At 52.2% G+C, this 27,830-nt stretch overlaps 1 protein-coding gene across 1 annotated transcript; it reads left to right on the forward strand.

Moving 5' to 3' along the window:
* Nucleotides 1-864: 864 nt before the first annotated feature.
* RAB15 (RAB15, member RAS oncogene family) lies at nt 865-27,818 on the forward strand. The gene is made up of 7 exons (XM_023232451.2): nt 865-1,232; nt 21,071-21,131; nt 21,982-22,042; nt 22,487-22,564; nt 23,246-23,335; nt 24,908-24,973; nt 25,127-27,818. Exons 1-7 carry the CDS (start codon nt 1,109-1,111, stop codon nt 25,283-25,285), a joined length of 639 nt encoding a protein of 212 aa, XP_023088219.1. The 5' UTR covers nt 865-1,108; the 3' UTR covers nt 25,286-27,818.
* Nucleotides 27,819-27,830: the final 12 nt, after the last annotated feature.

Below are 27,830 nucleotides of genomic sequence, written 5' to 3' on the forward strand. Positions count from 1 at the left end.
CTTTGCTCTCCCTCAATACTCGTTGGTAGGGATAGGGAATTTTCTTAACTCCAGAGAGCATTCGTTTGCCTCTCTCTGGTGCTAACACGTTCAGTGGTAGGAAACTGGGTCTTGAACAAGGGTCATTCATTCTTTGGTACCACTGGCTATACCACACAGAGACATTTAGGGGTCACAATACACTGGTCACCTGGGCACCTATCCTAAGCACCTTAGAGGGAAAACAGAGACTTTTGCCAGTACACCTCCAAAGGATTTTGCACTTGGAGATGGTTTTATGATCATCTATCTTTTCACCTTGGTGGAGGACGTGAGTAGGCATTTTCCCCATTTAAAGAAAAAATGGGGACGGGGGAGGGCTGTGACACAGTCACACAGGTAAGGGGCAGCCAGATGGCAGGGAGGGGGAATTCCACCCACACTCTCGGGGGCTCATGGAGACGGGTGTTCGAATCCAGATCCTGCTCACGGCCTTCCTACCTCGGGTGAGCCCAGGTGAAGAGCAGCCACTGGGGAGCCCGGCCAGGATCCTGCAGATGCAGGGTGCCACGGTGGGTGGAGTTACCGGCGCCAGACTTGGGGTGGGATATGGGGAGAAGTGCTGAGCCCGGAAAGCCGAGCATGGTAGAAGTGGGCTGGGAGGGGGCTCACCTCAACTCCCCCATTCGGAACATCTGAGGAAAAACGAAAACGTTCCCCTGCCCCGGGCAAGAAGGGGTTGGGGGGCGGGGCTGCAGCCCCGCCCCGGCGTCGCCCGCTCGGTGGGGTCCAGCTCTCCTGCGCGCGCTCCCCGCCCCCTCTCTCCGGGGCGGCGGCGGCGGCGCAGGGGAAGGGGCGGGCAGGGGCCGCCGCCGCTTTCTCCTCCCACCGCCGCGCGCCAGCCCAGCCGAGTCGAGCGGGCGCCGCGCCGGGCTCCCGCCGCAGCCGCGCTTCCCGGCACCCAGCGAGCGAGTGGGCAGGCGGGCGGGCGAGGCCGCCCCGGGGGCCGGGCCCGGCGTCCTCCTCGCCGCCCGCAGCGTCCCCGGGCGGGCGCGGGCCGCGATGGCAGCGGCGGAGCAGGGCTGAGCCCGCTGCCCGCCCGCAGCCCCCGGCCGCTCCGGCCCCAGCCATGGCGAAGCAGTACGATGTGCTGTTCCGGCTGCTGCTGATCGGGGACTCCGGGGTGGGCAAGACCTGCCTGCTGTGCCGCTTCACCGACAACGAGTTCCACTCCTCGCACATCTCCACCATCGGTAAGGGGCGGTGGCCCGGGGCGCCCCTCCCTCCCCGCCCGCGGCCCCTTTCCCTGCCGCCCCCGTCCCCAGCTGGGGAGGAATTGCCAGCCCCTCTGGCTGGAGGCGGTGGCGCGGGAGGCCAGAGTCCGGGATGAATCTCGGGGTGAGCATAGGTTTTGGCAGGTGAGGGGGTCCCTGCTGCCTGCCGTCCGGACCAGAGGTGGCGTCTCCCGCCTCTCGCCGGGTAGCCTTCCCTCCCATCAAACCGAGAAACCGGGGATGAGGGGAGCGGGTGTAGGCCTGGGTACCCCGAGCTGGGGTAGCGAGAATCGTAGCCGCTGGAATAACATCCCCACACCCCCAGGGGTAGGGGAAGTAAAGCTTGTGCTGGGGAAAAGGGGGTCAGGGTGGAGACTGGAGTCTCTGAGGCGCCCTTGGTTGTGTGGTGACCCAAGGTGGAGCCGGCGCGGGGCGAAGGGGGTAAGAAGAGAGGAGGTACGGAGGGGCCGCAAGGATCGAGTTTCCAGGGCAGAGTTGGGAAGGTAAGGTGGGACACCTGGGGGAGGACACAGATAGGATGAGGAGCCCCTGCGCCTGGGAAGAGGAGGAGCCAAGACGTCTGTTCGGAGGGAGTCTAAAGAGGTTGGAGGAGTGTCAGAAATACCTGCCCAGACTAAGGGGTCAGAAGGCAGGCAGGACCCGTCTGAGAGCATCTCTCATCTGGCAGTGCTGGAGCCTGTGGTTAGAGGGACAAGGCCCGGTGGCATCCCGGACAGCACTATGATGGGTCACCTATTCTAGGAATGGGTCCCTGGCCTCCCCTCTGAGACAGTCTCCCGCTCCTAGGCTGTGAGGGGCCCCCTCCCCAAGAAGTCTGAGTAAAGGGAATTTCATCCTCAGCTGCTGTCCGGGTCAGCCCTGGAGCAGCCTCTGCATTGCCCAGGCCCCTGGAAACACCTGCTGGCTGAGTGGTCATCCATTTGGAATGCTCTCCTAGAAGTCCCTGCTGCCATCAGGGACGGCGCCAGCTCTCAGCTTCCTCTTGAGGATTCTGTCCACGCCATCCCCCTTCCTCCCCCAACACACATTCCTTGCCGAGAGAGAAGTAGGACCACATAGACACAGCCAGGAGGAACAGAACCTTTTGGTTAAGAAGCCAGTTTTATTGTCAGAGAGACCTGAGACCTCACTTTGGGGCAAAACAACCTTGAATATCACCTAAACGTCTGAGCTTTATTTAGTTTCTCATCTGTAGAATGGGTAGAATAATGGCACCTACCTCCCAAGTTGTTGTCAGGATTAAATAAGATAGTACTTGTTAAGCGCTTAGCACAGCCAGACACATGGTGAGGCTGGAGAAATGCTGATCGTTCTTCCTGCTATTGCCATTATCATTGTGCTCTTAGGGTCTCCTCTCTTTGTTTCACCGACTTTAAGGGTGAAACAACAGGACTTAGGGTCAGGGAACAGAACTTGTCTGTCTTTCTCAGAGGAGCTGTAAGGCCACCTCTTAGGAAACCTAGGCGCTTGGGCTGAGCCGTGGTTTGGGTGAGAGACATTGCAGAAAGAAGGGGAGCCTCTAGACACCAAGGCTCTGTGCCTGCCGGGAGGACTCAGGGAGGAGGCAGGTGCGGGAGAAAGGCCTGGGCTGATGGAGGGAGTGGCACAGGAACCAGATGGTGTATGAGGACAGGTTGTGGGCTCAGGGACAAAGGGCGGCGGGTTATCCCTTCAGGAAACTAGGAGTGGTTATTTTTGAGAGAGGCCTGGTGCTTGGAACTTCTGAGCTATCTCCAGAGAGCCGTGGGCTGCCTGGAAGGCCCTGGCTTTGGCCTGAAGTGCTGTTGTTTGCATCTGCTCTCCTGGTCACATTCCAAGTCTTTCGGGTGACCTGGACTTTTCCCTTTGAGGGTTTCATTCAACCACCTCATTTCCGAAGCTCTGGGACTCCTGCTTCGTGCTGTGGGAGGCAGCCTTCCCTGGGAGACATGTACACTCCTTTTTGAGGGCACCCCTGTTTCTAAAATACCAGCATGGCCCTCTGAGGCTGGTGCTCTCCTTAAAGAGAGTCCATTGCCTCACACCTAATCATCCACCCTTCTCCTTGTCCCTTCCCCTTGGAATCTCCCTTGTTAGACACCTTCTGCTAATAGGTGAACACTAGATAGGTCACAGGGACTTCCTCAAACTCTCCAGGGCAGACCACTTTGGGCACATAGGTGCATCAGTGAACTGAGTAGGAGTGTCCCTCAGCACTGTCTCCCCTCAAGGCCCTTGGTATATTGGCCTAAAACCTAAAGATGGCTCCCGCATTTCTTCCTCCACTTCTGACGGACAGGTTCCCCTTTCTACAGGACACAGAGGATTCTAGGAGTTTGGATTCCATGGAATAGAAAGAAACCTGTCTTTCTTCACACCAGCCTTTTAAAACCTGCCCCACTGGGTATCTTACATGCTTTCTTATTTAAAGCTTATTAAGGGACTTGGGATTCTCCCTTATCTTGGGCGTGTTTTTCAGCATTAACTAAAACTTAAAGGAAAGAGTTGGATGGTCAAGAAAAGCTTTTTCCTTAAGTGATACGGACAGTTTCTCAAGGAGGTAGAAGGGGCAGCCAGGAGACGAATCAAGGAGCCAACGAAATGAGTGCTACCAAGTCATAGTCATTCACTTATTTTTTAAAAATGCATGTCCTGTATGCCAGGCTCTGCACTGACACCGAGAGATTCCGAGATGAGTAATACCCACAGTCACTGTTCTCAAATTGTGCATTATCTAAAACACATTACATGACCATGCTGGGCACTGATCAAGGCACCTTTCTCAGGGGCTTTTCTGTGAATTAAGAAAACAAGGTAATTCACCAGTTACTGCCAAGATAGTTTGGCTTCTTGGCTCATGTGGATATCACCTAGGCGGGTACTTTTGTGATTTACTGTGTACTCCACTTTAATGGCCTGCGATCTGCCAGGGAGCAGTGAGAGGCCTCCCTGGTAGACTGAGACACTGACTGTCCCTCCCCCTATCCTTTTCATCTTTCTGGCCTCTTTCTGGCCAGCAGGCTGGCAGGTGGCCCCACCACTGGCTCTGCCACAGGCATTTCCTTCCTGTGCAGCTGTGCTGGCCTGGCTGGGGGTTGGTGCAGAGGGGTCCCCAAAAGACTATCCTAAAAAATTAATTGAGCACTCACTACCAACCTCTGTGCCAGGCATTTTAGAGACATATCGCAGTCTACGTTTCCTGCCCACAGAAGCCCATAACCTAGATGGGGAAGCAAGACAAAGGCAAAAAAAAAAAAAAAAAAAAAAAAAAAGAGCTAGTGCCAAAATGAGATATCTGAATGTACTCGGTGAATCACTCTTCAAATGTAAAGGATCGATTATGATCATTACAGTTACTCTTAATGAAGGTCTCACAGTGGGTATCAGAAGCTAAATTATGATGCAAGATGTACCATGAGGCAGCCGGAGAAGGGCGGTGAATGGGATGGGTGAGTGCCGTTCCCACGACTCCATGCTGTCGGAGGCTGGGGAAGAGAGAGGCCCCCATGGACTAGAACCGGCAGGGAAGGCTGAAGCTAGGCCTCAGTGTGGGCTGCTCATCAGTTCCTGTAGCAGAAGGGAGCAGATGGAGTAACATGAGCAGAGATAACAGAGGTGGGATTGAGTGGGTGTCCATGAGGCTCTAGGCAGTTTAGCTGCAACAGAAGGGATTCTTCAGAAAAGCGAGAACATTCCTCTGTTTCTCTCTCTGTCTCCCAAACTATAAGTGCCTTGATAGTGCGACCAAATCTTATTCCTCATTGTTTTCATAGTCCCTACTACAGGGCCAGGCAGATCTCAATGCCTATTGTTAAATTAATGAATGAACCAAGGGACCAGTTGGCAGAGGGCATTGAGAGCCTGGCTAAGGAGGTGGAACATGAACCTTAGGAATGGTAGGAGGGGTTTTGAGTAGGGTACTAATGAGGTTGGCTGGAAGAAGGGGTTAAGACTTGAAGCAGGGAGACTAGTCAGGGGCTGCAGTAGTATCTGGGCATGGAGGAACCTCTGAATGGCCCCTCACCCCCAGTAGTACCAACACCAACTTCCACACAGTCACCTGTTCTAGTTTCCCTCCAGAATGGGGAGTGGTTCAAACCAATCAACCTGGCAACTTCTGAAATAATCTCATGGGACCTGTGCCATGACCAGGTAGGGAGAAGATGTCATACATGTGAACATCTATGTTCAGGGGACCTTTGAGGACGTTTCTGCATGGTGGCCAGGAGTGAGATGATGTAAACCACGAATGGAAACTGAAGACACTGCTCAGGAGTTGTTGGTTTTCTTTTCTTTTCTCTTCTTTTTCTTTCCTTTTTTTTTGAGACTAGGTTTCACTGTCACCCAGTCTAGAGTGTAGTGGCACAATCACAGCTCACTGCAGCCTCCATCTCCTAAACTCAATCAATCCTCCCACCTCAGCCTCTCGAGTTGGGACTACAGGCACATGCCACCACATTCAGCTAATGTTTGTATGTTTTGTAGAGATGGGGTTTCACTATGTTACCCAGGCTGGTCTTGAACTCCTGGACTCGTGATCCACTAGCCTCAGCCATCCAAAGTGCTGGGATTATAGGCATGAGCTACCTCACTCCCTCAGGAGTTGGTTTTCTCCCTCCCATCCTTAGTCTTCCCTGAGTAGACCTGTCACCTACTCCCTGGACCTTTGGTTTTGAAAGCCACCCTCCAGGCTGCACTCCTTCTGGGTGAGGAGGAGGGTGATCTGGTTGGACGAGTTGGGCTGCTGTGGCTTCAGGGCGCTTTCTCAGGTTGGGTTGCTGCTGCTATGTCACCTTTCTCAGGGAGTTCTGTTGGGACTGGCTTGGCTGCCTGGGGCAAGGGCTTGTGACTGAGGAGGTGGGAGAGGGTGGGGAGGTGGGAGGGGGTGGGGGGGTGGGGGTGCTAGATCCAAGCCTGGAACCAAGTGACCTAACAGACACTGGGGCCTGTGCTTAGACACTAGGATCCTGGGGTTTGCAGGTTTCTAGACTGAGAGGAGCTGGGGGCAAATGCAGTGTGATATTGTGAGAGGGTCAGGGCTGGGTCTGTGTCAGCCTTCAGGCAGCCTGAGACCAGTCTCTATCTACTCTGTTCCCCTGGTACCCAGAAAGGAAGGGAAGGTGAGAAGCAGTTAGCAGAATGGAAAGAGCCCAGATTAACATGCACATTTCCTGTGGCCTTACTGGCCCTGTGACCTTCAGACACTTTGATGACATCTTTGTGCTTCATTTCTGCATCTGTAAATTGAAGACGGTAACAGAGTCTTTCTTAAAGATTGTTGTGGGCCGGGTGCGGTGGCTCAAGCCTGTAATCCCAGCACTTTGGGAGGCCGAGACAGGTGGATCACGAGGTCAGGAGATCGAGACCATCCTGGCTAACATGGTGAAACCCGACTCTACTAAAAAATACAAAAAACTAGCTGGGTGAGGTGGCGGGCGCCTGTAGTCCCAGCTACTCGGGAGCCTGAGGCAGGAGAATGGTGTAAACCCAGGAGGTGGAGTTTGCAGTGAGCTGAGATCCGGCCACTGCACTCCAGCCTGGGTGACAGAGCGAGACTCCGTCTCAAAAAAAAAAAAGATTGTTGTGAAGATTATAGAGCCTAGCGCACGAAGCACTTGGCAGAGCCCTCAATAAAATAATAGATGATATCATTATATTATCTTTATTTATTTATTTATTTATTTGAGATGGAGTACCGCTCTGTTGCCCAGGCTGGAGTGCAGTGGCACAATCTCGGCTCACTGCAACCTCCGTCTCCCGGGTTCAAGTGATTCTCCTGCCTCAGCCACCTGAGTAGCTGGGATTACAGGTGCACACCACCACGCCCGGCTATTATTATTCCTAACTATAAGAATGTTGTAGAGATGAATACACTGTTAGTGTGCTGGGAGGTCATCCTGCGTATCCACCACTTGTACCCTCAGTCATTCAGGCGCTATTCACTGGGCACCAACTACATGCCAGGTGCCATGCTAAGATTTGGGGATACAGTGGTGACCAAAACAGAGAGAAACCAAGGAGCTGGCTTACATTCCAGGGCAGTGCATAGGAAGCTGTATCTCATTTCAGTTTCTGCTCTAGTACCCCCCTTCCCCTGGCAGTGCCAGGGTCTGAGAAGGAAGAGTGAGGTGGTGAGGAGGTGTGAAGCAGTGGGGTAACCTGAGAGGAGAGGATGGGGTGGCCCTGTCTCAAGGCTTGGGCCCCTGCCAGGTGTCACTCTGCCTTAGGCCTCTGTTTCTCCTCCTGACACAGGCACAGACCTGGCCTCCCACCCCTTCCCCAAGGACATGACCTTGGGAAGGAACATATCTGAAGCCTGCAGAGGGTTTCCGCTGCTCTGCATCTGTGCCATGTTCACAGATCCGCAGATGCACCCACAGCTGGGAGCACCGGTTCCTTCCGCCTCCCTGCACTCCCTGGTTTCTGTTCCTTCCTCCTCCTCCTCCTTCCTTCTCCCTGCTCCCCAAACAGGCTGGTGATGAGCTTTATAACATGAAAGCTAGTATTTGGCCATTATCCTTCTACCCTGATTGCCAGCTCTTCTCAGAGTGCCTTCTTCTGTAATCCAATCTTTGCACTGGTTTCCCTGTGAAACTGCCAGTTTTCTGTATAGGCCTCTGCCCTCTCCTAGGGTTTTCTCTCTGATCAGTGAGCTTCGTCAAGGGGAACACAGGGCTTCCTGGACACGTAATTCCTCCCACTGAGGAGGAAGGGGCTAATCATCAGCCCTGTTTTATTTTATTTTATTTTATTAATTTATTTTATTTTTTGAGATGAAATCTAGTTCTGTTGCACAGGCTGGAGTGCAATGGCTCGATCTCGGCTCACTGCAACTTCCGTCTCCCGGGTTCAAGTGATTCTTCTGCCTCAGCCTCCTGAGTAGCTGGGATTACAGGCGCCTGCCACAACGCCCGGCTACTTTTTTATATTTTTAGAAGAGACAGGGTTTTGCCATGTTGGCCAGGCTGGTCTTGAACTCCTGACCTCAGGTGATCCACCTGCCTCGACCTCCCAAAGTGCTGGGATTACAAGAGTGAGCCACTGCACCTGGCCAACCCCATCTCTTAAAAAACAAACAAACAAACAAAACTTGTAATTAACTGGTCACAATGGCATGTGCCTGTAGTCCTAACTACTCAGGAGGCTGAAGTGGAAGGATTGCTTGAGCCCAAGAGTTGGAGGCTACAGTGAGCTGTGATCATACCACTGTACTCCAGCCTGGGTGACAGAGTGAGACCCTGTCTCAGGAAAAAAAAAAAAAAAAAAAAAAAAAAAAAATTGCTGAGAACTCTGTGACCATGGAACCATGAACTATAGAAAGGGCTAACAGTTGGCTTTAAAATATGGGTTATGGCCGGGTGTGGTGGCTCACTCCTGTAATCCCAGCACTTTGGGAGGCTGAGGTGGGCGGATCACAAGGTCAGGAGTTTGAGACCAACCCGGCCAACATAGCGAAGCCTCATCTCTACTAAAAAGACAAAAAATTAGCCGGGTGTTGTGGCAGGTGCCTGTAATCCCAGCTACTCGGGAGGCTGAGGCAGGAGAATTGCTTAAACCTGGGAGGTGAAGGTTGCAGCAAACCGAGATCGCGCCACTGTACTCCAGCCTGGGTGACAGAGTGAGACTCAGTCTCAAAAACAAAAACAAAAAAAGTGGGTTATTTTCTTTTCTTTCTTTCTTTTTTTTTTGAAACAGAGTCTTGCTCTGTCACCAGGCTGAAGAGCAGTGGAGATCTCGGCTCACTGCAACCTCTACCTCCCAGGTTCAAGTGATTCCCCTGCCTAAGCCTCCCGAGTAGCTGGGACTACAGGTGCGCACCACCAGGCTAATTTTTTGTATTTTAATAGAGACGGGTTTCACCATGTTGGCCAGGAAGGATGGTCTCAATCTCCTGACCTCATGATCTGCCCACCGTGGTCTCCCAAAGTGCTGGGATTAAAGGCGTGAGGCACCGTGCCCGGCCTGAAAGTGGGTTATTTTCTAATTGTTCTTCCCTGATTAAAATTTTCTCTTTGCCCATCTTTTCTCTAGGTATGTGCTGACTTCATTCACTCATTTATTCACTCGCTCATTCATTTTTGTTTTTATTTACTCAACTTTGTTGAAAATTTAGTGATCTACCTGCTGCCAGGCAGTGAGAGTCTGAAATGAACAGGATGCTGCTTTGCCCTCTGGGAGCTGGCAGTGTAGCTGGGAATCAGACATCCAGACAAGCAGAATATTATGCCAAAGAAATGTCAGGATGCTTTGGAATCACAGAGGAGGGAGAAATCCCTCCCGGGGAGGCTGGTGAAGTCTTCGAAGAGGAAGTGGCATTTGAGTGGAGTCTGGAAGACGAAGCAGGAGTCTCCGGGGGCCATGGGGGTGGGGGAAGCACACATGCTCTTCCCTGTAGGAGGTGCTGTGGAGAACACGTCGAGGGGGGCTGCTCCTCTCCAGCTTTGCTGGGGCCAGCTGGAGTGGCTATACCATGGTCATACCAGCTGAAGTTCAAGAAGCCCCTTGCTAGGAGATTGCTTTGCTGACTGTGGGTGAGCGCAGGTGCATCTGGAAGCCCCCTTCTAAGATGTTTGCTTCTGAGTCTTCATGTCCCAGTCTCTTCTTCCCTGAACCTTTTGCTACCAGTCAGCACAGCCCTGCCTGAGAAGGAGGCTGGAGGAGTGAGTGGTCAGTAGCCTGGTGGGTATTGGCTGCCTCTGTGGTGCCCGCTGGCCTAAGTAGCAGGCTTAGGGAGGTGATACCCAGTTCCAGGAGCTGCCAATGGGGAATGAGATGGGGTGGCTGGTGTACACTGCACATGTCACCAAGGCTCAAGCGAGGTCTGTGCAAAAGGCAGTGGGAAAAGCAAGGGGAAGACCCAGCCTGGTCAACATGGTGAAACCCCGTCTCTACTAAAAATACAAAAATTAGCTGGGTGTGATAGAGCATGCCTGTAGTCCCAGCTACTTGGGACACTGAGGCAGGAGAATCACTTTAACACAGGAGTTGGAGGTTGCAGTGAGCCGAGATCGTACCACTGCACTCCAGCCTGGGTGACAGAGTGAGGCCCTGTCTCCAAAAAAAAAAAAAAAAAGTGGGGGAAGGGGAACCCTGATCCTGATTATCTACTCCATATACTTACTATGTACCTACTATGCACACAGGAACGGTGGGCTTTACGCATGGCATTTATTCAGTGTATAGAGATCTCAGCATCACATAGGAGCGGGGAGTTCTGAAGTTGGCCTTACTGGCATTTGAGAAGTTTCTTGGTGCATTCTTCAGGTTCGCGCTTCCAGACAAGTATAAGTGCTATTGAATGCTGACTGTGTTCCAGGAACTAAGCCAGATGCTAGAAGACACGCAGTAAACAGTACCGATGCAGGTGCACATGTGAGGGTCCCCACAAGACCTGAGAGAAGGGAGGGGCCTTGCTACAGTTCTCCTTTTGTAACAAAGGAGACAGTACCATTGACCCTCTTCCTAGGAACTGTGAGTTTGACTGAAATGTGTCCTGCCACAGGATCTTTGCTGCTGCTTCTACCTGATTCTTTGGATTTCCCTGCTGGTACCTTCTTGTCGTTCAGGTCTCAGCTCGAATGTTACCTCCTTTAAAATGTCTTCTCTGGCCAGCCAGTCTAAAGTCACTTGTGCTTGGAGTCTCCTCGCTCTCTACTTTATCCTGCAGTTGCTTCTTACCACATATGGCTCTCTGAAATTAGTTATTCATTACTTATATCTGTCTTCCCCACTAGAATGAAGCTCTGATGAAAAGGACCTTTCTGTGCTGTTCATAGCTTGTCTTCTAGTACCTAGCTTAGTTCCTGGCACATTGTAAGCATTCAATAACAGTTTGAATGAATGAATGAATGAACAAATGAAGGAATGAATGAATGAATTTTCCTAGAGGACTCCGTTCTTCCCTGAGGGAAGTTATAGGTAGTATTGGTTTCTTAGGACTGTTTTTTGTTTGTTCGTTTGTTTGTTTGTTTTGTTTTTTGAGACAGAGTCTCACTGTATCCCCCAGGCTGGAGTGCGGTAGCACAGTCTTGGCTCATTGCAACCTCTGCCTCCCAGGTTCAAGTGATTCTTGTGTCTCAGCCTCCCGAGTAGCTGGGATTCCAGGAGCCTGCCACCACACCTGGCTAATTTTTGTATTTTTAGTAGAGATGAGGTTTCGCCATGTTGGCCAGGCTGGTCTCGAACTCCTGACCTCGGGTGACCCACCTGCCTCGGCCTCTCAAAATGCTAGGATTACAGGCATGAGCCACCACGCCTGGCCTGTTTTTTTTTTTAAGACAGAGTCTTGCACTATCTCCTAGACTGAAGTGCAGTGGCGTGATCTCAGCTCATTGCAGCCTCAGCCTCCTGGGCTCAGGTTCAGGTGATCCTCTTACCTCAGTCTTCTGAGCAGCTGGGCCCACTGGTGTGTACCACCACACCTGGCTCATTTTTTAATTTTTTGCATAGACGTGGTTTCATTATGTTGCCCAGACTGATCTTGAACTCCTTGGGTTCAAGTGATCCTCACACCTTGGCCTCCCAAAGTGCTGGGTTTAAAGGTGTGAGCCACCGTGCCCGGGCTTGAGACTCTTAAGATGATGAGGCTGGAGGGAGTGCTTGAGCGCTAGAGATTCCTTACTCCAGAGTGCCCTTGCTGCAGAGGTGGCCCTGGAGGGTCACTCCAGCAACCTGGCTGAGCTGATGGGCATCATCTGATACCAGCTCTGACCTTGAACAACAGGCAACAGGGACGTTAGTCTAAGGCACTGACGCCTCATCTCTGCATACACCAGAGATGATGAGATTTGGGTGGGGACACAGCTAAACCATATCAGCTCCCGGGATCCCTGTGTGAATGGGGTCTTTTCTGGTGTTGTAGGGTTGCACAGGGTGACCTCTTTAGAGGTGACCTCCTGCCACAACCCACAGGAGGTGCACATGGCCTGCACATGCTGGTTTCCTGCAGTGGGAGGGGCTGGGGCACTCCTGGGACCTGTGCTTGGTAACTGGAGCTGGCCTGGCCCCGGGGATTGGGTGTCTGCCTTGGGTTTCAGGTGTATTAGGTTGTTCTTCATTGTGGAGTCTCATTACTAATGAAAAGCTCAGGTCGCACTGCTGGTCCTTTGGGCTGTGATTGATCCTGGTGATAACATTTGGCACCCAGAGGCAGCCCTGTTTCCACTGAAGTATGTGGTGCTTGGCTGGCAGGCAGGCAAGCTGGCACCTGCCCTTAACCCATGAGGTGCTGGCCCGCTAGTAGGCACACCTTACCTGTGCCAGAATTTAGGTTGTAGCCAGACTCTGGGAGCCATCTGGGCCCACAGGGGGCGTCGTTTCCTCTTTTCATTGAAACATTCCAGCTGAGTGCTGGCTCGGGCTTCATCTCTGCCCCACTCTCCTTCCTCTCCCCAACATAAGCCTCCTTCTATATCCTAGAGCTCTTTCCATTTCCCCTCCTGCAGCTCTGCGCTCGCTAATCTCATCTTTCCCTAAGGGGGCCTGACAGCTGCTTCTGCTAACATTTAATAAAGCTCTGTGTGCCAGACCCTGCGTCATGGGTTTTACACCTTATCTCACAATCTTCAAAAAAAAATTCTCTGAGAATTCTCTGTCACCCCCACTTTACAGGTGAGGAAACTGAGGCAAAGATAGGCTAACTGGCTTCCCCAACACCATGCAGGTAATGAGTGATAAAGGCAGGACTAGAACCAAACTTGACCTCCTATTTGTGCTCTTAATGGCCAGGCCACTCTGTGTCTTGAGCCATACTTCCTCCATGTTTTCTAGGGCTTTCTAGGGAGGGAGACAGTGATGGGAAGGAGTGTTCTTTAGCGTGGATGTGCCCTGCCTCCTCCTTTGTGTAAGCGTCACAGCACCTCCACTGCTGACCTGGGGAGGCACCAAGTTCTTCCCTGTTTGCCCATCCAAGGCGAGCTAGCTTAGGAGCCACGTGAGTGCCGGGTGTCTCCCCTGTTGCATCCCTCTATCCTGCCCCTGCCCCTGGTGCCCAGAGGAGGGCCCTGCCTGTCTTCCCAGTTCTTCAACAGCAACACTCTCCCAGCACCCTTGGGCTCCAGTTGTGGCCTGGCAGCTGCCACACAGCCAGAGTCACAGCAGGACGAGGATGGGGCCCGGGGCTGCCTCAGGCCATGGTTGCATGGCACCATCACTTCACTGAGGAGCTTTTCTTGCAATGTCTGTGAGGCATCAGGTGGCAGGACACGTCCCCCTGCTCTTAAGCCTCAGGCACACAGCCCTTCTTATGCTCTCTGGGGTTGGGGGGAGATCCCCCTCATGGAATTGCTTTTTTTCTTCTTCTTCTTCTTTCTTTTGAGACAGGGTCCTGCTCTGTCACTCAGGCTGGAGTGCAGCCTCAACCTCCCAGACTCAAGTGATCCCCTTGCCTCAGCCTCCCAAGTAGCTGGGACTACAGGTGGACACCATCACACCTGGGTTTTTGTTTGTTTGTTTGTTTAATTTTTTCTAGAGATAGGGTCTCACTTTCTTGTCCAGTCTAGTCTTGAACCCCTGAGCTCAAGCAATCCTCCCACCTCGTCTTCCCAAAATGTTGGGATTACAGGTGTGAGCCACTGTGCTTGGCCTATTTATTTATTTATTTGTTTATTTGGAATTTGTTTTGGAATTGCTTCTTTTTTGTTTGTTTGTTTTTTTTGAGATGGAGTCTCGCTCTGTCACCCAGGCTGGAGTGCTGTGGCCGGATCTCAGCTCACTGCAAGCTCCGCCTCCCGGGTTCACGCCATTCTCCTGCCTCAGCCTCCCGAGTAGCTGGGACTACAGGCGCCGCCACCTCGCCCGGCTAGTTTTTTGTAGTTTTTAGTAGAGACGGGGTTTCACCGTGTTCGCCAGGATGGTCTCGATCTCCTGACCTCGTGATCCGCCCGTCTCGGCCTCCCAAAGTGCTGGGATTACAGGCTTGAGCCACCGTGCCCGGTCTGGAATTGCTTCTTTATGCCTGGCACTATGCTGGCACTACGTGGCAGAGATTTAAAAAACAAGCAAACAAAACAAATGCTTTGTCAACCACAAAATGTATTCTCTGCCCCTTAGGTTCTTTTTGTGTAATTGAGACTAGAAGACTAAAATAGGGGCAGTAAGGGCAGGGAGCGATGGTTTAGGGGTCTTCCTTCCAGCCCCCTTGTTGAAGCATCTGGCCCACCAGCTTGGGGGAGCCATTAGGCAGCGTGGCCAATCCTGAGGCACTTCATGTTCACTAAGAAAAGGTGCATGTGCTCTGCGGATACTCATGGGCTGAACTTGGAGTCTGGTCTGGACCCGTGGCTGTGCTAGGATCCACTGTCCCCAGCCCCAGCTGCAGTCAGCATGTTCATCATCCTTAGGCCTCTCTGCTTCTTTCTGCATGTTTGTCTACCTCATGCCCTGCTCATTACCAACTGGTCAGTCCCCTCTGCCCCGCCTGGAGTGAGCTGGTTTGATTGGCTTAGCTAAGCTTCCTTGCCTCTGCTGGCCAGGTCACCCTGTGGGTCACCAGCAAACCTGTTAATGGTCCAGTGTGAACCTGCTTCTCCACGAAAAACATGCTGCACCCAGCCCTGCTTCTCTGAGCTGAGGTTTGGGGCTGAGTTGTTCTAGCCAGAAAGGTCCACAGGGTGTGGCTGGCACCATGATGGGCATATCTGATGTGCCGGGAAAAACAATCAGCTGCTCTCCATGCTTTGGGTACCTGGTTGGAAGAGGGCCCGTCTTTCTGACTTTCTCCTCCTGGGGCTCCTAGCGTCTCCGAGAACCTCTGCCAGAGCTGTGTAGAGGTGGTTTGCTTGTTTCTTAACACTTCTGTGCCCTATTTCTTTCTGTACCCAAGAAAGAAAGTAGACTGTCTTATAGGGACACTGTCAGGGTGATGAATATGAACTTACTGGAATCATGAACCATGCCAAGGAGCAAGGAGAAAATAGGCTATGGTGGGTGTCTTAGTCAGTTAGGGCTGGCTGCTGTAACAAAATGCCTTTAGCTGAGTAATTTAAAGCAAGAGAAATGTGTTGCTCACAGTTTGGGAGGCTGGGAAGTCCAAGATCGGGGTGCCAGCAGATTCAGCGTCTGGTGAAGGCTGACACCAGAAGTCTCTGTGACAAAGGTGGCACCTTCTAGCTCCATCCTCACATGGCCGAAGAGGGAACAACTCCCTCAGGCCTCTTTTATAAGGGCATTAATCCCACACATAAGGGCTCTCACATCACGACTGAGTCACCTCCCAAAGTCCTCACCTCCCACCAGCACTTTACTGGGAATTAAGTTTCAACATGGGAATTCTGGAGGAACACAGACCTTCAGACCATAGCAGCAGGCTTCTCCCCGTGTGCCCCTGCCTCACTTCTAGATGCTGCATAATGTCAGTGAAACCCCGATTCAACTAAAAATACAAAAAATTAGCTGGGTGTGTTGGGTGCCTGTAATCCCAGCTACTCAGGAGACTGAGGCAGGAGAATCACTTGAACCCAGGAGGCAGGGGTTGCAGTGACCTGAGATCGAGCCATTGCACTTCAGCCTAGGTGACAGAGCAAGACTCCATCAAGAAAAAAGAGAAAAGGTATCAGGTATGCCAGGGTGTGCGGGAAAAGGCGGTAAGATTCCTCAGCCTCCCAGGGTTGGGAAGCCTCTGGCCGAGTGAAGTATACCCTGGGTAGGTTTTAAGACGCCACCTTTCCCGTCCAGCTCAGCTGTGGGATGTGGGAACATGAGTCAGTTAGTTGGCTTCCCTGTGGCTCACGATGATAATACCTACTTCTGCTTACTTCATGGGACCCGCATAAGAGCTGAGGGATTCCATAGCTCAGGGGTGTGCTATAAAGATAAGCACTATGCACCTGGGTGTGGTTCTGAAACTTCCTTGTGCCAAAGAGTGAGTAGGGCTGGGCGAACCCTGAGAATGTGCATTTCTCACACACTCTCTGATGCTGCTGATGCTGTAGTCCCTTGGCTGGCAAGGGTAGCTGGAGAGCAGGGACCGGGACTCTAATGCCTTCCACTTCAGGGTTCTCTGGGCTGGTTTTCCTGACTCCCCAGGAAGCCTTTATTCAGCAGAGGGAAGGTAGGAGTGAGAGGACTACACTGTCAGTGCTTCACAGACATCATTTAATTTATCCCACCACAGTCCTTGGGAGGGAAGTGGTATTCTCCTTCTGCACTTAAGAAAATGGACCTGGTGCGGAGGCTCATGTCTATCATCCCAGCACTGTGGGAAGCTGAGGCGGGAGGATCACTGGAGCCCAGGAGTTCAAGACTAGTCTAGGCAATACAGGGAGACCTCATCTCTACAAAAACTAAAAAAAAAAAAAAAAAATTAGCTGGGCATGGTGGTGCACACTTGTAGTCCCAGCTACCCAGAGGCTGAGATGGGAGGATCTCTTGAGTCCTGGAGGATTGAGGCTGCAGTGAGCCATGGTTGCACCACTGCACTCCATCCCTGGCAACAGAGTGAGACTCCATCTCAAAAAAAAAAAAAACAAAAACGAAGCTAGGAGAAGTTAAGACTTGCCTGAAGTTACACAGCAAGTGCCAGAACCAGGATTTGGACCAGGTCTTTCTGACTCCAGGCCAATGGATGTTTCTTCCATGACATATATAGCTCTTGAACCTTCTTCTATCTAGTATTACCCACAGTGCTGTTAAAAATACAGGTTTCTGGGCCTCACCCTCAAATTATGATTCAGTAGATCTAGGCAAGTCAAGGTCATTGTTTTTGTTTTTAAGTCACCCCAGGTGATTCTAAAGCTGAAGCTCTGCAGAGCACACATTGAGAAACAGAGAACTCTTGTGCTCCCTCTCTTGACACTTCAGGTGCAAAACTTTTGTCCAAATGTAGTTCTCAAACTTATGCATGTGTGAGAATCACCGGGAGAGCTTATTGAAACTGACTGTGGGGCCCCATACCTAGAGGGCCTGATTCTGTAGGTCTGAGGTAAGGCCCAATAATTTCTTTTTCTTTTCTTCTTCTTCTTCTTCTTTTTTTTTTTTTTTTTGAGACAGAGTCTTGCTCTGTTGCCCAGGCTGGAGTGCAGTGGCACAATCTCAGCTCACTGCAGCCTCCACCTCTCAGGTTAAAGCAATTCTCCTGTCTCAGCCCCGCATCCCAAACCCGCTCCTGAGTAGCTGGGATTACAGGTGCCTGCCAGCATGACCAGCTAATTTTCATATTTTTAGTAGAGACGGGGGTTTCGCCATGTCGGCCAGGCTGGTCTCAAACTCCTGACCTCAGGTGATCCACTCACCTCAGCCTCCCAAGGTGTTGGGATTACTGGCGTGAGCCACTGCGTGTGGCTGGAATTTGCATTTCTAACAAGTCCCAGGTGATGCTGATGTTGCGGGTCCAGGGACACACTTTGAGAACAGCTTGTTACTCAGGCGATATGTGGGCAGTAACATCATCTTCACCTGGGAGCTTCCTGCAGCGTCTCAGGCCTTGCCCCACACCTACCGGATCAGAATCTGCATTTTAACTCAATCCCTGCGTGATTCTCATGCACCTGGAAATTTGAGAAATATACCCTTAGAGGTGCCAGAATGTTAAACCACTGGAGGCAGAGATAGATGGATAATATCTCTTCTTCCCACGGATACTAAAGATGCAACAAAAAGGGCTGACTCTCTGGGTGTGCACCCAGGTGGGGCTGATGAGGACCGAAAAGAGGCGAGATGTGGATAGAGGACTCTTCCCTGAGGGAAGGCAGAGAGAACAGAGGAAAACCTGAAGGAGGTGGCTTCAGAGGAAAGGCATTCATCTGGGCCATAAAACAGCTGAGAGTACAGGAGTGGGGAGCAGGGGTGGGGAGGGGGTGCCCTGGAGCTGAAGCCTTCAGTGGGAGGACAGTGATAGGTGAACATGCATGTGAATAAACAGTTTGCTAAGCAGCTGCGAGGGCTGGCCAAGGTGAGAAAGCATCCGTCTGCAGAGGCCTCAATAAGGCCAGTGTGTTGACTTTGTCCTGCAGTGCTCAGCAGTGGAAAAAACCAACAGCCATGTAGGGAGAGGGAAGGAGCCACGATGGGCACGGGTTACTGGGGCCAGGGCTTGACGGGTAGGTGGACACAGCAGAAGGCCCAGGCTGTGTGGGAACAGAGTGCAGAAGCAATAGATTCCTCTTGAAGATCCTTGGGCTGTTAACCTTTTTTTAAAGTTAAGAAAGGTTGTATGGGTGGGGAGGGAGGAAGGAAAATCCTTCAGAAGACATAGACTTAGTCTGTTTCTTCCATCATATGTGAATGCATATGGATAGCCAAAAGGTGAATAAAACACATGTTCCCAGGTGGCCAGTGAGACCTAGGTTGCAAGATGGTGGGGTGTGGGTGAGGCCGCAGAGTGGTGTGAGCCCCAAAATTCCCCAGCCTTGGTCCCCTGCCACATAGCTAAGAAGTAAGGGAGGAGGGAAGGAGTCACCACCCAGCCTCACTTCCGGTGGAGTACCGTCTCCTTGTCAGTCCTGTCTCTGGGGATAGTTGCCTGCTTTCATGTCTCCCTCCATCCCCTCTTCTCTCACAGGGAAAAATTCACCTTAATATTGGAAGTTCCTCTCCTAGCAAAGTCCTTCTCAAGCATCCACAGACAAACAGGAAACTAAGCAGAGTTAGGGCTTCCATGCCTAGCCAACTACACATGACTCTCCTCTCGCTCCCCTAAGAACCAGTGCAAGGGGCAGCATGGGCTCTGGCATAGATGGACCTGTGTTGGAATCTCTGCACGTGCTGTGCTGACCCTAGCTAGCCGTTGACCTCTCTGAGCCCTTGTTTCCTTTCCACTAGGCTCTCTGGGGGCAGGGGCCACATCTTTTTCACTGCTCTGTTTGCACTGAGCACTACGCAGGGCACACAGGAAGTTCCCGTAAATGTTTGTGGGATAAAGGAAATAAAACCTTCTCTCTTCCTGTCCCCCTTGTGATGGCTTTGCACAGGCACTGTCCTTGGCCAGGTTTGCTAGGCTAGTGTGAGGATAAACCGGATATATTACAAATTGGAGAAAATTTCTCGTTCTTCTTGGGAGAAGGTGCTATATCATGAAACAAGAATGTCTTGATTCCCTTCTATGCCAGGTACTGGGGAGAAACAGGTGCCTGATAACTACTGATCCAGGCAGGAATAAGCAGACTACTGCCTCCCATGGCCTGATGCCTCTCTCCTTCCTTCCTTCCTTCCTTCTTCCCTCCTCCTCTTCACTCTTTCTCTGCACACATGGAAGAATGGCTGCCAGGCATTGCCCATTTGGAAAAGTACAGCTCAATGGATATGAATCAGCTTGGGCAGGCGAAAAATGATTCACGTCTGACCAAATCGATTTAGTTCAGGTTGTCCGTTCTGCATCTTTTCCCCCTTGTAATTAAATGATGATTGGTCTTGATGGTGGGAAGGAAAGACAGAATTTAATTTGTTTGCCTTTGTATAAAGCTGGGGACAGCACGGATAAGGGAAGGTGTCTCCCATTTGGCAAATAACTGATGCGGAGGTGGAGGGGCAGTGGTGATGGGGATGCTGACACCTTCAGGCCTCCTGGGCCGGGCAGTGCAGCTGGTGGTAGACGGTTCAGAAGTCTACCATGTTCCCATCTGAAACGCGTGGCTGATCCTGCCACTCCTGACCTTGCTCCAGGGAGTACACAAAGACGTAAGCTTAATTCACCCACCAGACGTAGCTCTTGAATCCCTGGGCATAGTGCCTGGGTATAGTTAGGGTTGAGGAGAGGCATGGTAAGCAAAACAACCTCCCTCATCTCTCTGTTGTCACTCAGAGTCAAGCTGGCTGCTGCTGGTGGTGCTGACTTCTCTTGCTGCAGATTTCTCCAATATGTTTCTGCCCTGGACACGTTTGTCAAATCCCTTGTGTTTCTTGTGTCTCGTGGCAGCTTAGCTCCTGCAGCCCTTGGATGAAGAAGCATGGGAACTCTGTGCTTCCTCTCCCTCTCGCAGTGACATGCCATGCCACTGCCCCTTCATCTGGTCCTATGACAGTCACTCACAAGCACCCGCATGTACCCAGCCCTGCACTAGCTCATGACAGCTGTAGTCAATTGGGTCAGGTGCTGTATCTCATCCGGCCCCCTCAGCAACCCTCTGAGATATTGGTAACGTCCCTGATGAAGACATTTACTGAGGCGGAAATGGAGGCTCAGTGAAGCAAGGTGCCTGATGTTATAGCAATGAGCTATGAGTGGCCAGAGTGAGGAGATAAGCTCAGGCCTGACGCCAAAGCCCATGCTCCTTCTAGTCAACCACAGCACCTCCTGTGGTGAATGGGTGAGTCAGCAACCAAGATGCATGAGGCCTTCTTTTTGGTGGGCCTTGGCTGGGTGCTGAGGCTTCAGGTACGATCACGGGTTGGAAGAGCCTCCTCTCTCCACGGTCTGGCACTATGACCCCTTCTGGTTATTAACAAGGCAGAGAGAGAGGGAAGAAAGCAGGCAAATAATGCGGGTTGCTATTCCTAGAGATTAGAATTTCAGGAAGGATAAACACAGCATTCACTCCAGAAGTATAAATAGGAAGACTTCACACATGACTAGAATGAGACATGTTTTAAGTCTGTTGAGTAAGGTAGTGATGAAGTAGATGTCCCCAGATTCACTCTCCTCCTCCTGGTCCCCCAGGCCCTTTACTTTTGGCAACTTTCAGCTCAGGGAGGAAGGAAAGCCCCTTTCAAAGCTTCAGATACTAAAGGTCAGTTCCTGCTTAAAGAAGGCCTTTACATTATTTCATCCCTTTGCCAAATTAAACTGAAAGGAAACCTTTCAAGTGTGATTGATTGCATGGTCCTTTCCTGTTCATTTCTCAAGGGTGCCCTTTCTAACTTTCTTGCTTTCTTCCTTTCTCCAGGTGTTGACTTTAAGATGAAGACCATAGAGGTAGATGGCATCAAAGTGCGGATACAGATTTGGTGAGTTGGCGGGGAGGAGGAGGAGGCAGATGGAGGAGGAGAGTACCTCGGGCTGCTCCTTAGCTGCCCCTGCCATGTGTAAAATTCCTAGGCTTCACCTGGGATAACTGGCCACCTCTATGATGGAGAGAAGCAAAGTCTCAGAAGCCCATCTCTTCCTAGGAGCCTTAATCTGCAACCTCTAAGAAACTTTATGGGATTGACTACAAGCACCAAAGGGCAGGAATGAGAAGGAATTGGCACACTAACCATGGGGAATTTGTCTCAGGATTAGGCTTTGTCCTTGGGCTGTGCCACACTGTGTTAAGATTGGACGGAAGGAGGCTACACCCCCCCATCATTTAGGGGGAGACCCTGAGAGAGTTCCTCAGGACAGCACGGTGCAGTTTCCACAGTAGCAGAGGGTGCTGCTGTGGCTCTCTGCCTGAGTCTTGGAAGCACTGCCTTTGCCAGGGTTTAGAGCTCCCTCTCAATTCCACAGCAGTATGGGCACTGCCTTCAGAGGTCCCATAGGGACTGGGGGTGTGGCAGCATCCCGTGCCAACTCCCATCCAAATAAATCTGGCCACAGTGGCCAGATTCCAGAGAGCTGTCCAAGGCCTGTTCTGGCTATGGCTTCTGGTGTCTGCCAGGAGGGCAGTTGGCAGGAGGGGCCAAGGCCCTGAAGGCCTGGTCAGCACCAGCACAGATGACCAGGCCTCTGACTGCAGATCCCCATGGGGATCCAAGCACCCCTGGTTTTTCACCCTGCAGATCCCCAGTTTTTCCTGTAAGAGGACAGCTCTGCTTCTCCCCTCCCTGTCTGTTCCCATGGTCCCTGCTCCTCTGAGGGACTGGCTTTCTCCCACAGGGACACTGCAGGGCAGGAGAGATACCAGACCATCACAAAGCAGTACTATCGGCGGGCCCAGGTAAGCCACCACGTTGAGGGTTTCAAAGTGGGAAGGTGCCACCCACATTCCCAGCTCTGGGTATCTGAGATGTCTGTGCCACGGATCCCCTAAACACGGTTCGCCTGCTTGGAGGAGTGCAGGGCATCTTTCAGCTGTTCACTGATCATTTGTCCGTCCACTGTTCATGGCTCAGTCACTGCAGGCAGCCCCTGCCCTCACCCCTGATTTCTGCCCTCCATCCTGGGTCAAATATCCGGGTCACAGCATGTGGTGCCTTCCTGCTGTAGGGAGTTCTGTGATGGCCCTGGGAGGCGGCAGTGGTGGGGTCTGAGAGAAGAGACATTTCTGGATGCTGAGCAGGGAGAAGGGAGAGTGGGACCCAACCTTTAAGGTTCCACGGCCCTTCTGGCCCCATGACTGCACTCTCTCTGTGCGTATCACCTCTATTTCTCTCTCTCTCAGGGGATATTTTTGGTCTACGACATTAGCAGCGAACGCTCTTACCAGCACATCATGAAGTGGGTCAGTGACGTGGATGAGGTAGGAGATGCCACCTCACTGCCAGGGCGCAGAGAGGGTACCTCACCGGGGAAGGCAAGGCGAGGGCCAGATGGGAAGGCCGGAGCTCTCAGGGTGGGCGAGCAAATGCTTCCAGGAAGCTTTGCCTTCCACAGCCCTGGATGAAGACCTCTGGGTGAGTAAGACATGGGGAAGAAACCGAAGCTGCCATGCTCTCACTCTCCATACCCTGCCAGGCCTCTGTGGCTGTGTCTTCCCCAGAAATGAATTAGTTCCAAGTCTTCCCTGTGAGCAGCTTCTTTCCTGGAATCTTGGGACCAGATGGAGTTGAAAGATTGGGATCTAGTGCTAGCTCTGCACAATCGCTGTGGAGCCTTGGGAAGCCTTTTGAATCCTCTAGGTCCCCAGTTCCTGTAGAATGAGGGCTGGACTTACATCCAATGTCCTTTCCAGCTCTGATACCAGTGGTCCAACCCAAGGAAGCACCAGTCTTAGCCAGAGTGTCTTCTACCCTGAGCTGTCCCCATGATACCCTTGAAGTCAGCCATGGCACTTGGGGAAGCCTGGCCCCTGCATCCAGTCAGCCCACCCTGTCCCTAGGGCTCTGGAATTGGTGGTGGGCTGGAGGCAGTGCAGACTCTGTGGGGAAAATGGGGCTGGGGGCAGCACTCACTGGCCGTTCTGCCCATCCTTTGTCCCTAGTACGCACCAGAAGGCGTCCAGAAGATCCTTATTGGGAATAAGGCCGACGAGGAGCAGAAACGGCAGGTGGGAAGAGAGCAAGGGCAGCAGGTAAGTGGAGGGAAAAGGCAAGTCCACCCCAGGTCCTCTGCTGGGCCTCCAGGGCCAGCCCTGAGCACGGGGACCCGGGGTGGGTTCCCCATCGGCAAGTCCTCCCAAGTGTCCCCAGCACCCCAAGGCCCTGCGGGAGTGGCCATCCTCGGAAGGCTTGTTCTCTGGGTTTCAGGACAGAAGCCCAGAGATTCGGGGTCCATCCAGAAACAAAGATGTCATAGGCAGCAACTCTCCCAAGTCCAGGTCCCCAAATGCAGGATTGCCCTCTGCTTAAGAGATCATCCCGGTGTTAGTGATGAAGGACTTCAAGTTGTCAACTTCTTCTCTGACAGCATCCAGGCCTAGCTGCCATGTTATGGTCAGGAAATGATCTCCCATCCCACCCCACACTCCCCCACTCCTGTCCTTCTTACCCAGGAAAGAGCCAGGGAGGCAAATGAGGAGACAAAGAGCCACAGTTGGAGAAGCCATGGGGGCAGAAAGGGTAGGAGGATGGCACTGAGGAAATGTCCAAGCATGCAGGGAGACCATCCTCCCAGAGTGCAGAAAGAAATATTGGTCATTATTTTTTTCTTTTTCTTTTTTTTTTTTTTTCGAGACAGAGTCTCGCTTTGTCAGACTAGGGTGCAGTGGTGCCATCTCGGCTCACTGCAACCTCTGCCTCCTGAGTTCAAGCAATTCTTCCGCCTCAGCCTGCCAAGTAGCTGAGATTACAGGTGCATGCCACCACGCCTGGCTAATTTTTTTGTATTTTTAGTAGAGATGGGGTTTTGCCATATTGGCCAGGCTGGTCTCGAACTCCTCACCTCAGGTGATCCACCAGGTCTTCCAAAGTGCTGGGATTACAGGCGTGAGCCTCCGCGCCCAACCACGATTGGTATTTCTGAGACAAGTTATCCACCCAGTCCATGGATCTCAAGAGTTTTCCTCTCCCTTCTTAGTCAGTAGCATTCCATTAGTACTTAAAATGAAACTGATTGTTTGGTATAAAATATAAGACATGGTCATTGACCAATTTGAAAGTAGAGGCAAAGCCTACTAGGATAGTATTTATTGAGCACTCTATGTGTGGCACTATGCTAAGCCAAATGCTTTTAAGTGCATGACCCCATTTAATCATCCCACAACCATGGATGGGAGACACTCTCAGTCTCCTTTAACAGACAATAAAGCTGGGGCTTACAGAGAATGAACAACTTGTCCAAGGTTGCACAGCTAGCCGTCGGTGGCAGTGCTGCTATTCAGGTCTGGGACTGTGGGACTCCAGAGCCCATGCTTTTTATGAGGATGCCACACTGCCACAATGGATGGTGTCTTTATCTCCTGATATATGATTGTGTGTTGAGGGGTGTAGGGTAGCAGCTGGAAGAATGGAGAGGTGTATTTGTGGAGGATCTTCCCCCATTCTCTGCTACCCTGTCTTAGAGCTCCCAGTCCCATCTGAGAAATCATCTACTCTGAGAAATCGTCACAACACAGCATGGTTAAGTGCAGTGGCAGAAGCCTGTGCCTGGTTGTGTGGGCCCCTCCCCTGCCTTACTCTCTTTCAGAAATGTCCTTCTCTTGCAGCTGGCGAAGGAGTATGGCATGGACTTCTATGAAACAAGTGCCTGCACCAACCTCAACATTAAAGAGGTGAGAGCCCTGGCGACCAGGCACCTGCTCTCAGGCTGAGTCCAGCAGAGGCGGGAGGAGGAGCCATAAGATGGACCTCATCCCTTGGGCCCCTGCAGGGTTGCCAGAGGAGAGGAGGAGACGCTGGACTAACCTGTGCCCTTTGGTTTCCAGTCATTCACGCGTCTGACGGAGCTGGTGCTGCAGGCCCACAGGAAGGAGCTGGAAGGCCTCCGGACGCGTGCCAGCAATGAGTTGGCATTGGCAGAGCTGGAGGAGGAGGAGGGCAAACCCGAGGGCCCAGCGAACTCTTCGAAAACCTGCTGGTGCTGAGTCCTGTGTGGGGCACCCCACACGACACCCCTCTTCCCTCAGGAGGCCTGTGGGCAGACAGGGGAGCCGGGGCTTTGCCCTGCTGCTGTCCTCTTGTGTGATGACCCTATTGAGTATCAGTAGCCACTACTCCCCCTGCCTGGCCCTGAGAGCGGCTCTGCTGTCATCTCAAGCAGCCCCTGCCCCCAGCCCGTCCACCCTGGAGTGGTCTTCTTCAGCCTGTTTCCCCAGCCACAGGCCTGCTATGACCCCCACGATGTGCCGCAAGCACCGACTCACCACCCCGCACCCCCCAGACAACAGCCGGGGCTGGAGTCCAGGCCACTTTCAGCTCCTCCTTTCTCCGTGCATCTTGTCTCCTCTCTGCTTTTTCTCTCTTCCCCTCCTTCTCTTTCTCTGACCCCTCCCCTCCAGTGCGTTTCGTATCAAAGCCCCTCAAACCCCCTCCCCTGTGTGTCCTGCTGTATGACGGCTGTTGCAGCTCGCTTTCCTTCCTTCCTAACCTGTCCAAGGGGATGGACCCAGTCTCGTGGGGAGGTTCCACCCTTGGATCCAGGAAGAACCCTCCACCCTGCCTCGTGGGTGGGCCAAAGGCTACAGGGTGCTTCTTCCTCTTACCCTCCCCACTGTCCCTCGTGTGCCATGGGCCTGCCTCCCCAGTGACCTGCGAAAGTGGAGCATCAAGGTAGGAAGGAAATGGCAACCGGGGAGTCCTTGAGCCTGGGGCCGCCCTACCTCTACCCACTCCCCCTCCAGAGCTTTGCCCTTGCTTGGCTGCCCGCCTGCCTCTTTGGGGAACTGAGCTCAGAGGCAGGTGCTTCAGAGAAGGAAACAAAATGAGGGGTGGCAGGGATAAAAAGTCACCTCCATTCTCTACCTCCCATGCAGCATGAACACAATTTCTTTCCACCCGACTCCTGAATTTAAAGACATGGACCAAGGCCTGTGGGTACTCCAGGGGCAAGGAGAGCCCTGGGGTCAGTGACACTGTCAGGCCAACCATGCACTCCAGAAAGGGCAGCATTTGGAAATGAAGGACTTGTATCAGGTTAAGAATAAGGGAGAGCTGGCCAGGGATGGCAGTTTGCACGGTAGAGGGGAATGTAGCAACAGCAGGGCCTCCTGGGCCCCATCTTCCATTTCTTAGGTAAGAAGAGCATTTCCTCAGACTCCCAGGCAGAGGACTGAGCCCAGCCTTCAGCAACCAAGGTTCTCCTGGGACCCAAAGTTTATGGGAGAAGGGCAAATCCTTCATGGGAAGAGAGAAGGAAGGCCCTGGGTAGAAACGCTTGGTGCTGTTCTCTTTGGCCTTAAAGACAAAGCGGTCATCTTGCCCTCTAGCTCCTGATAGGCTTGAGGGTTTGCCAACTGCACTGTGGCTACAGGTGGAGGGAAGAGGACTCCCTCCTCCAGAGTGCTATGTTCAGGAAGTTTCTTTAACCCCATATGGCCCAAGAGTAGCTTGTAGGAGGCCATTTGAAGATGGAACAAGTAATTTACCAGTCCTACTGGGGTTTCTGCCCACCTTCCCAAGGTGGGCGAGGCCTAGGAAGAGGGTTGTTCTTAAGCCACACATTAGCTGCATTGCGTGGCTGCAGCCAAAACAAAGAACTGGGTATTGAGCATTCATCAACTAAGGACCAAAATCCAGGGCACACATATGTGAAGGATAAGAACCCCACTTCCTTACTCCTCCAAAAAGAGGTGGGGATAGAACCACCGAACCTTTCCTCCTGACTTACCAAACCAGGAAACAGCAGGAGAGCGTGGCTCAGGACTTAGGGACAGAGTATGGGCTAGATGGTGGAAAGCAAAGGAGAGCAGGAAGTTATAAATCACTGGTTAATGAGAAACAGAGAGAGCTGACTCTAGGATGAAGCTGTGACTAGGCTGCAGTTGCTTCCTTGAGGATGGACTCCTTGGTACCAAGACCTATGCCACATCACACTGGGGCTAGGGAGGTGGGTGATGCCAGCCCTCAGTCTGTCTTCAGCCAGGGACTTGAGAAGTTATATTGGGGAGTGGCTCCAACCTGTGGACCAGTACTTCAGCTTTCCTTGAAGATCAGGCAGGGTGCCATTCATTGTCTTTCTCTCCTAGCCCCTTCAGGAAAGGAGGACTATATTTGTACTGTACCCTAGGGGTTCTGGAAGGGAAAACATGGAATCGGGATTCTATGGACCGATAGGCCCTATCCCCACAAGGGCCATGACTGGGAAAAGGTATGGGAGCAGAAGGAGAATCGGGATTTTAGGGTGCAGCTACGCTCACCCTAAACTTCTGGTGGCCTGGGGCATGTCTTGAGGCCCAGACTGTTGAGCAGGCTCTGCTGGCCTGTTTACTCGTCACCACCTCTGCACCTGCTGTATTGAGACTCCACCCAGCCCCAGACACGCCACCTGCTCCTGAGCCCCCACTATCTCCCTGTGACGGGTGAACTTTGTGTACTGTGTCTCGGGTCCATATATGAATTGTGAGCAGGGTTCATCTATTTTAAACAGATGTTTACAAAATAAAGACTACTTCAAACCACTGGTGTGGCTGC

This window comes from Piliocolobus tephrosceles, chromosome 6 (genome assembly GCF_002776525.5).
Source record: "Piliocolobus tephrosceles isolate RC106 chromosome 6, ASM277652v3, whole genome shotgun sequence".
In the NCBI taxonomy this organism is placed as follows: Eukaryota; Metazoa; Chordata; class Mammalia; order Primates; family Cercopithecidae; genus Piliocolobus; species Piliocolobus tephrosceles.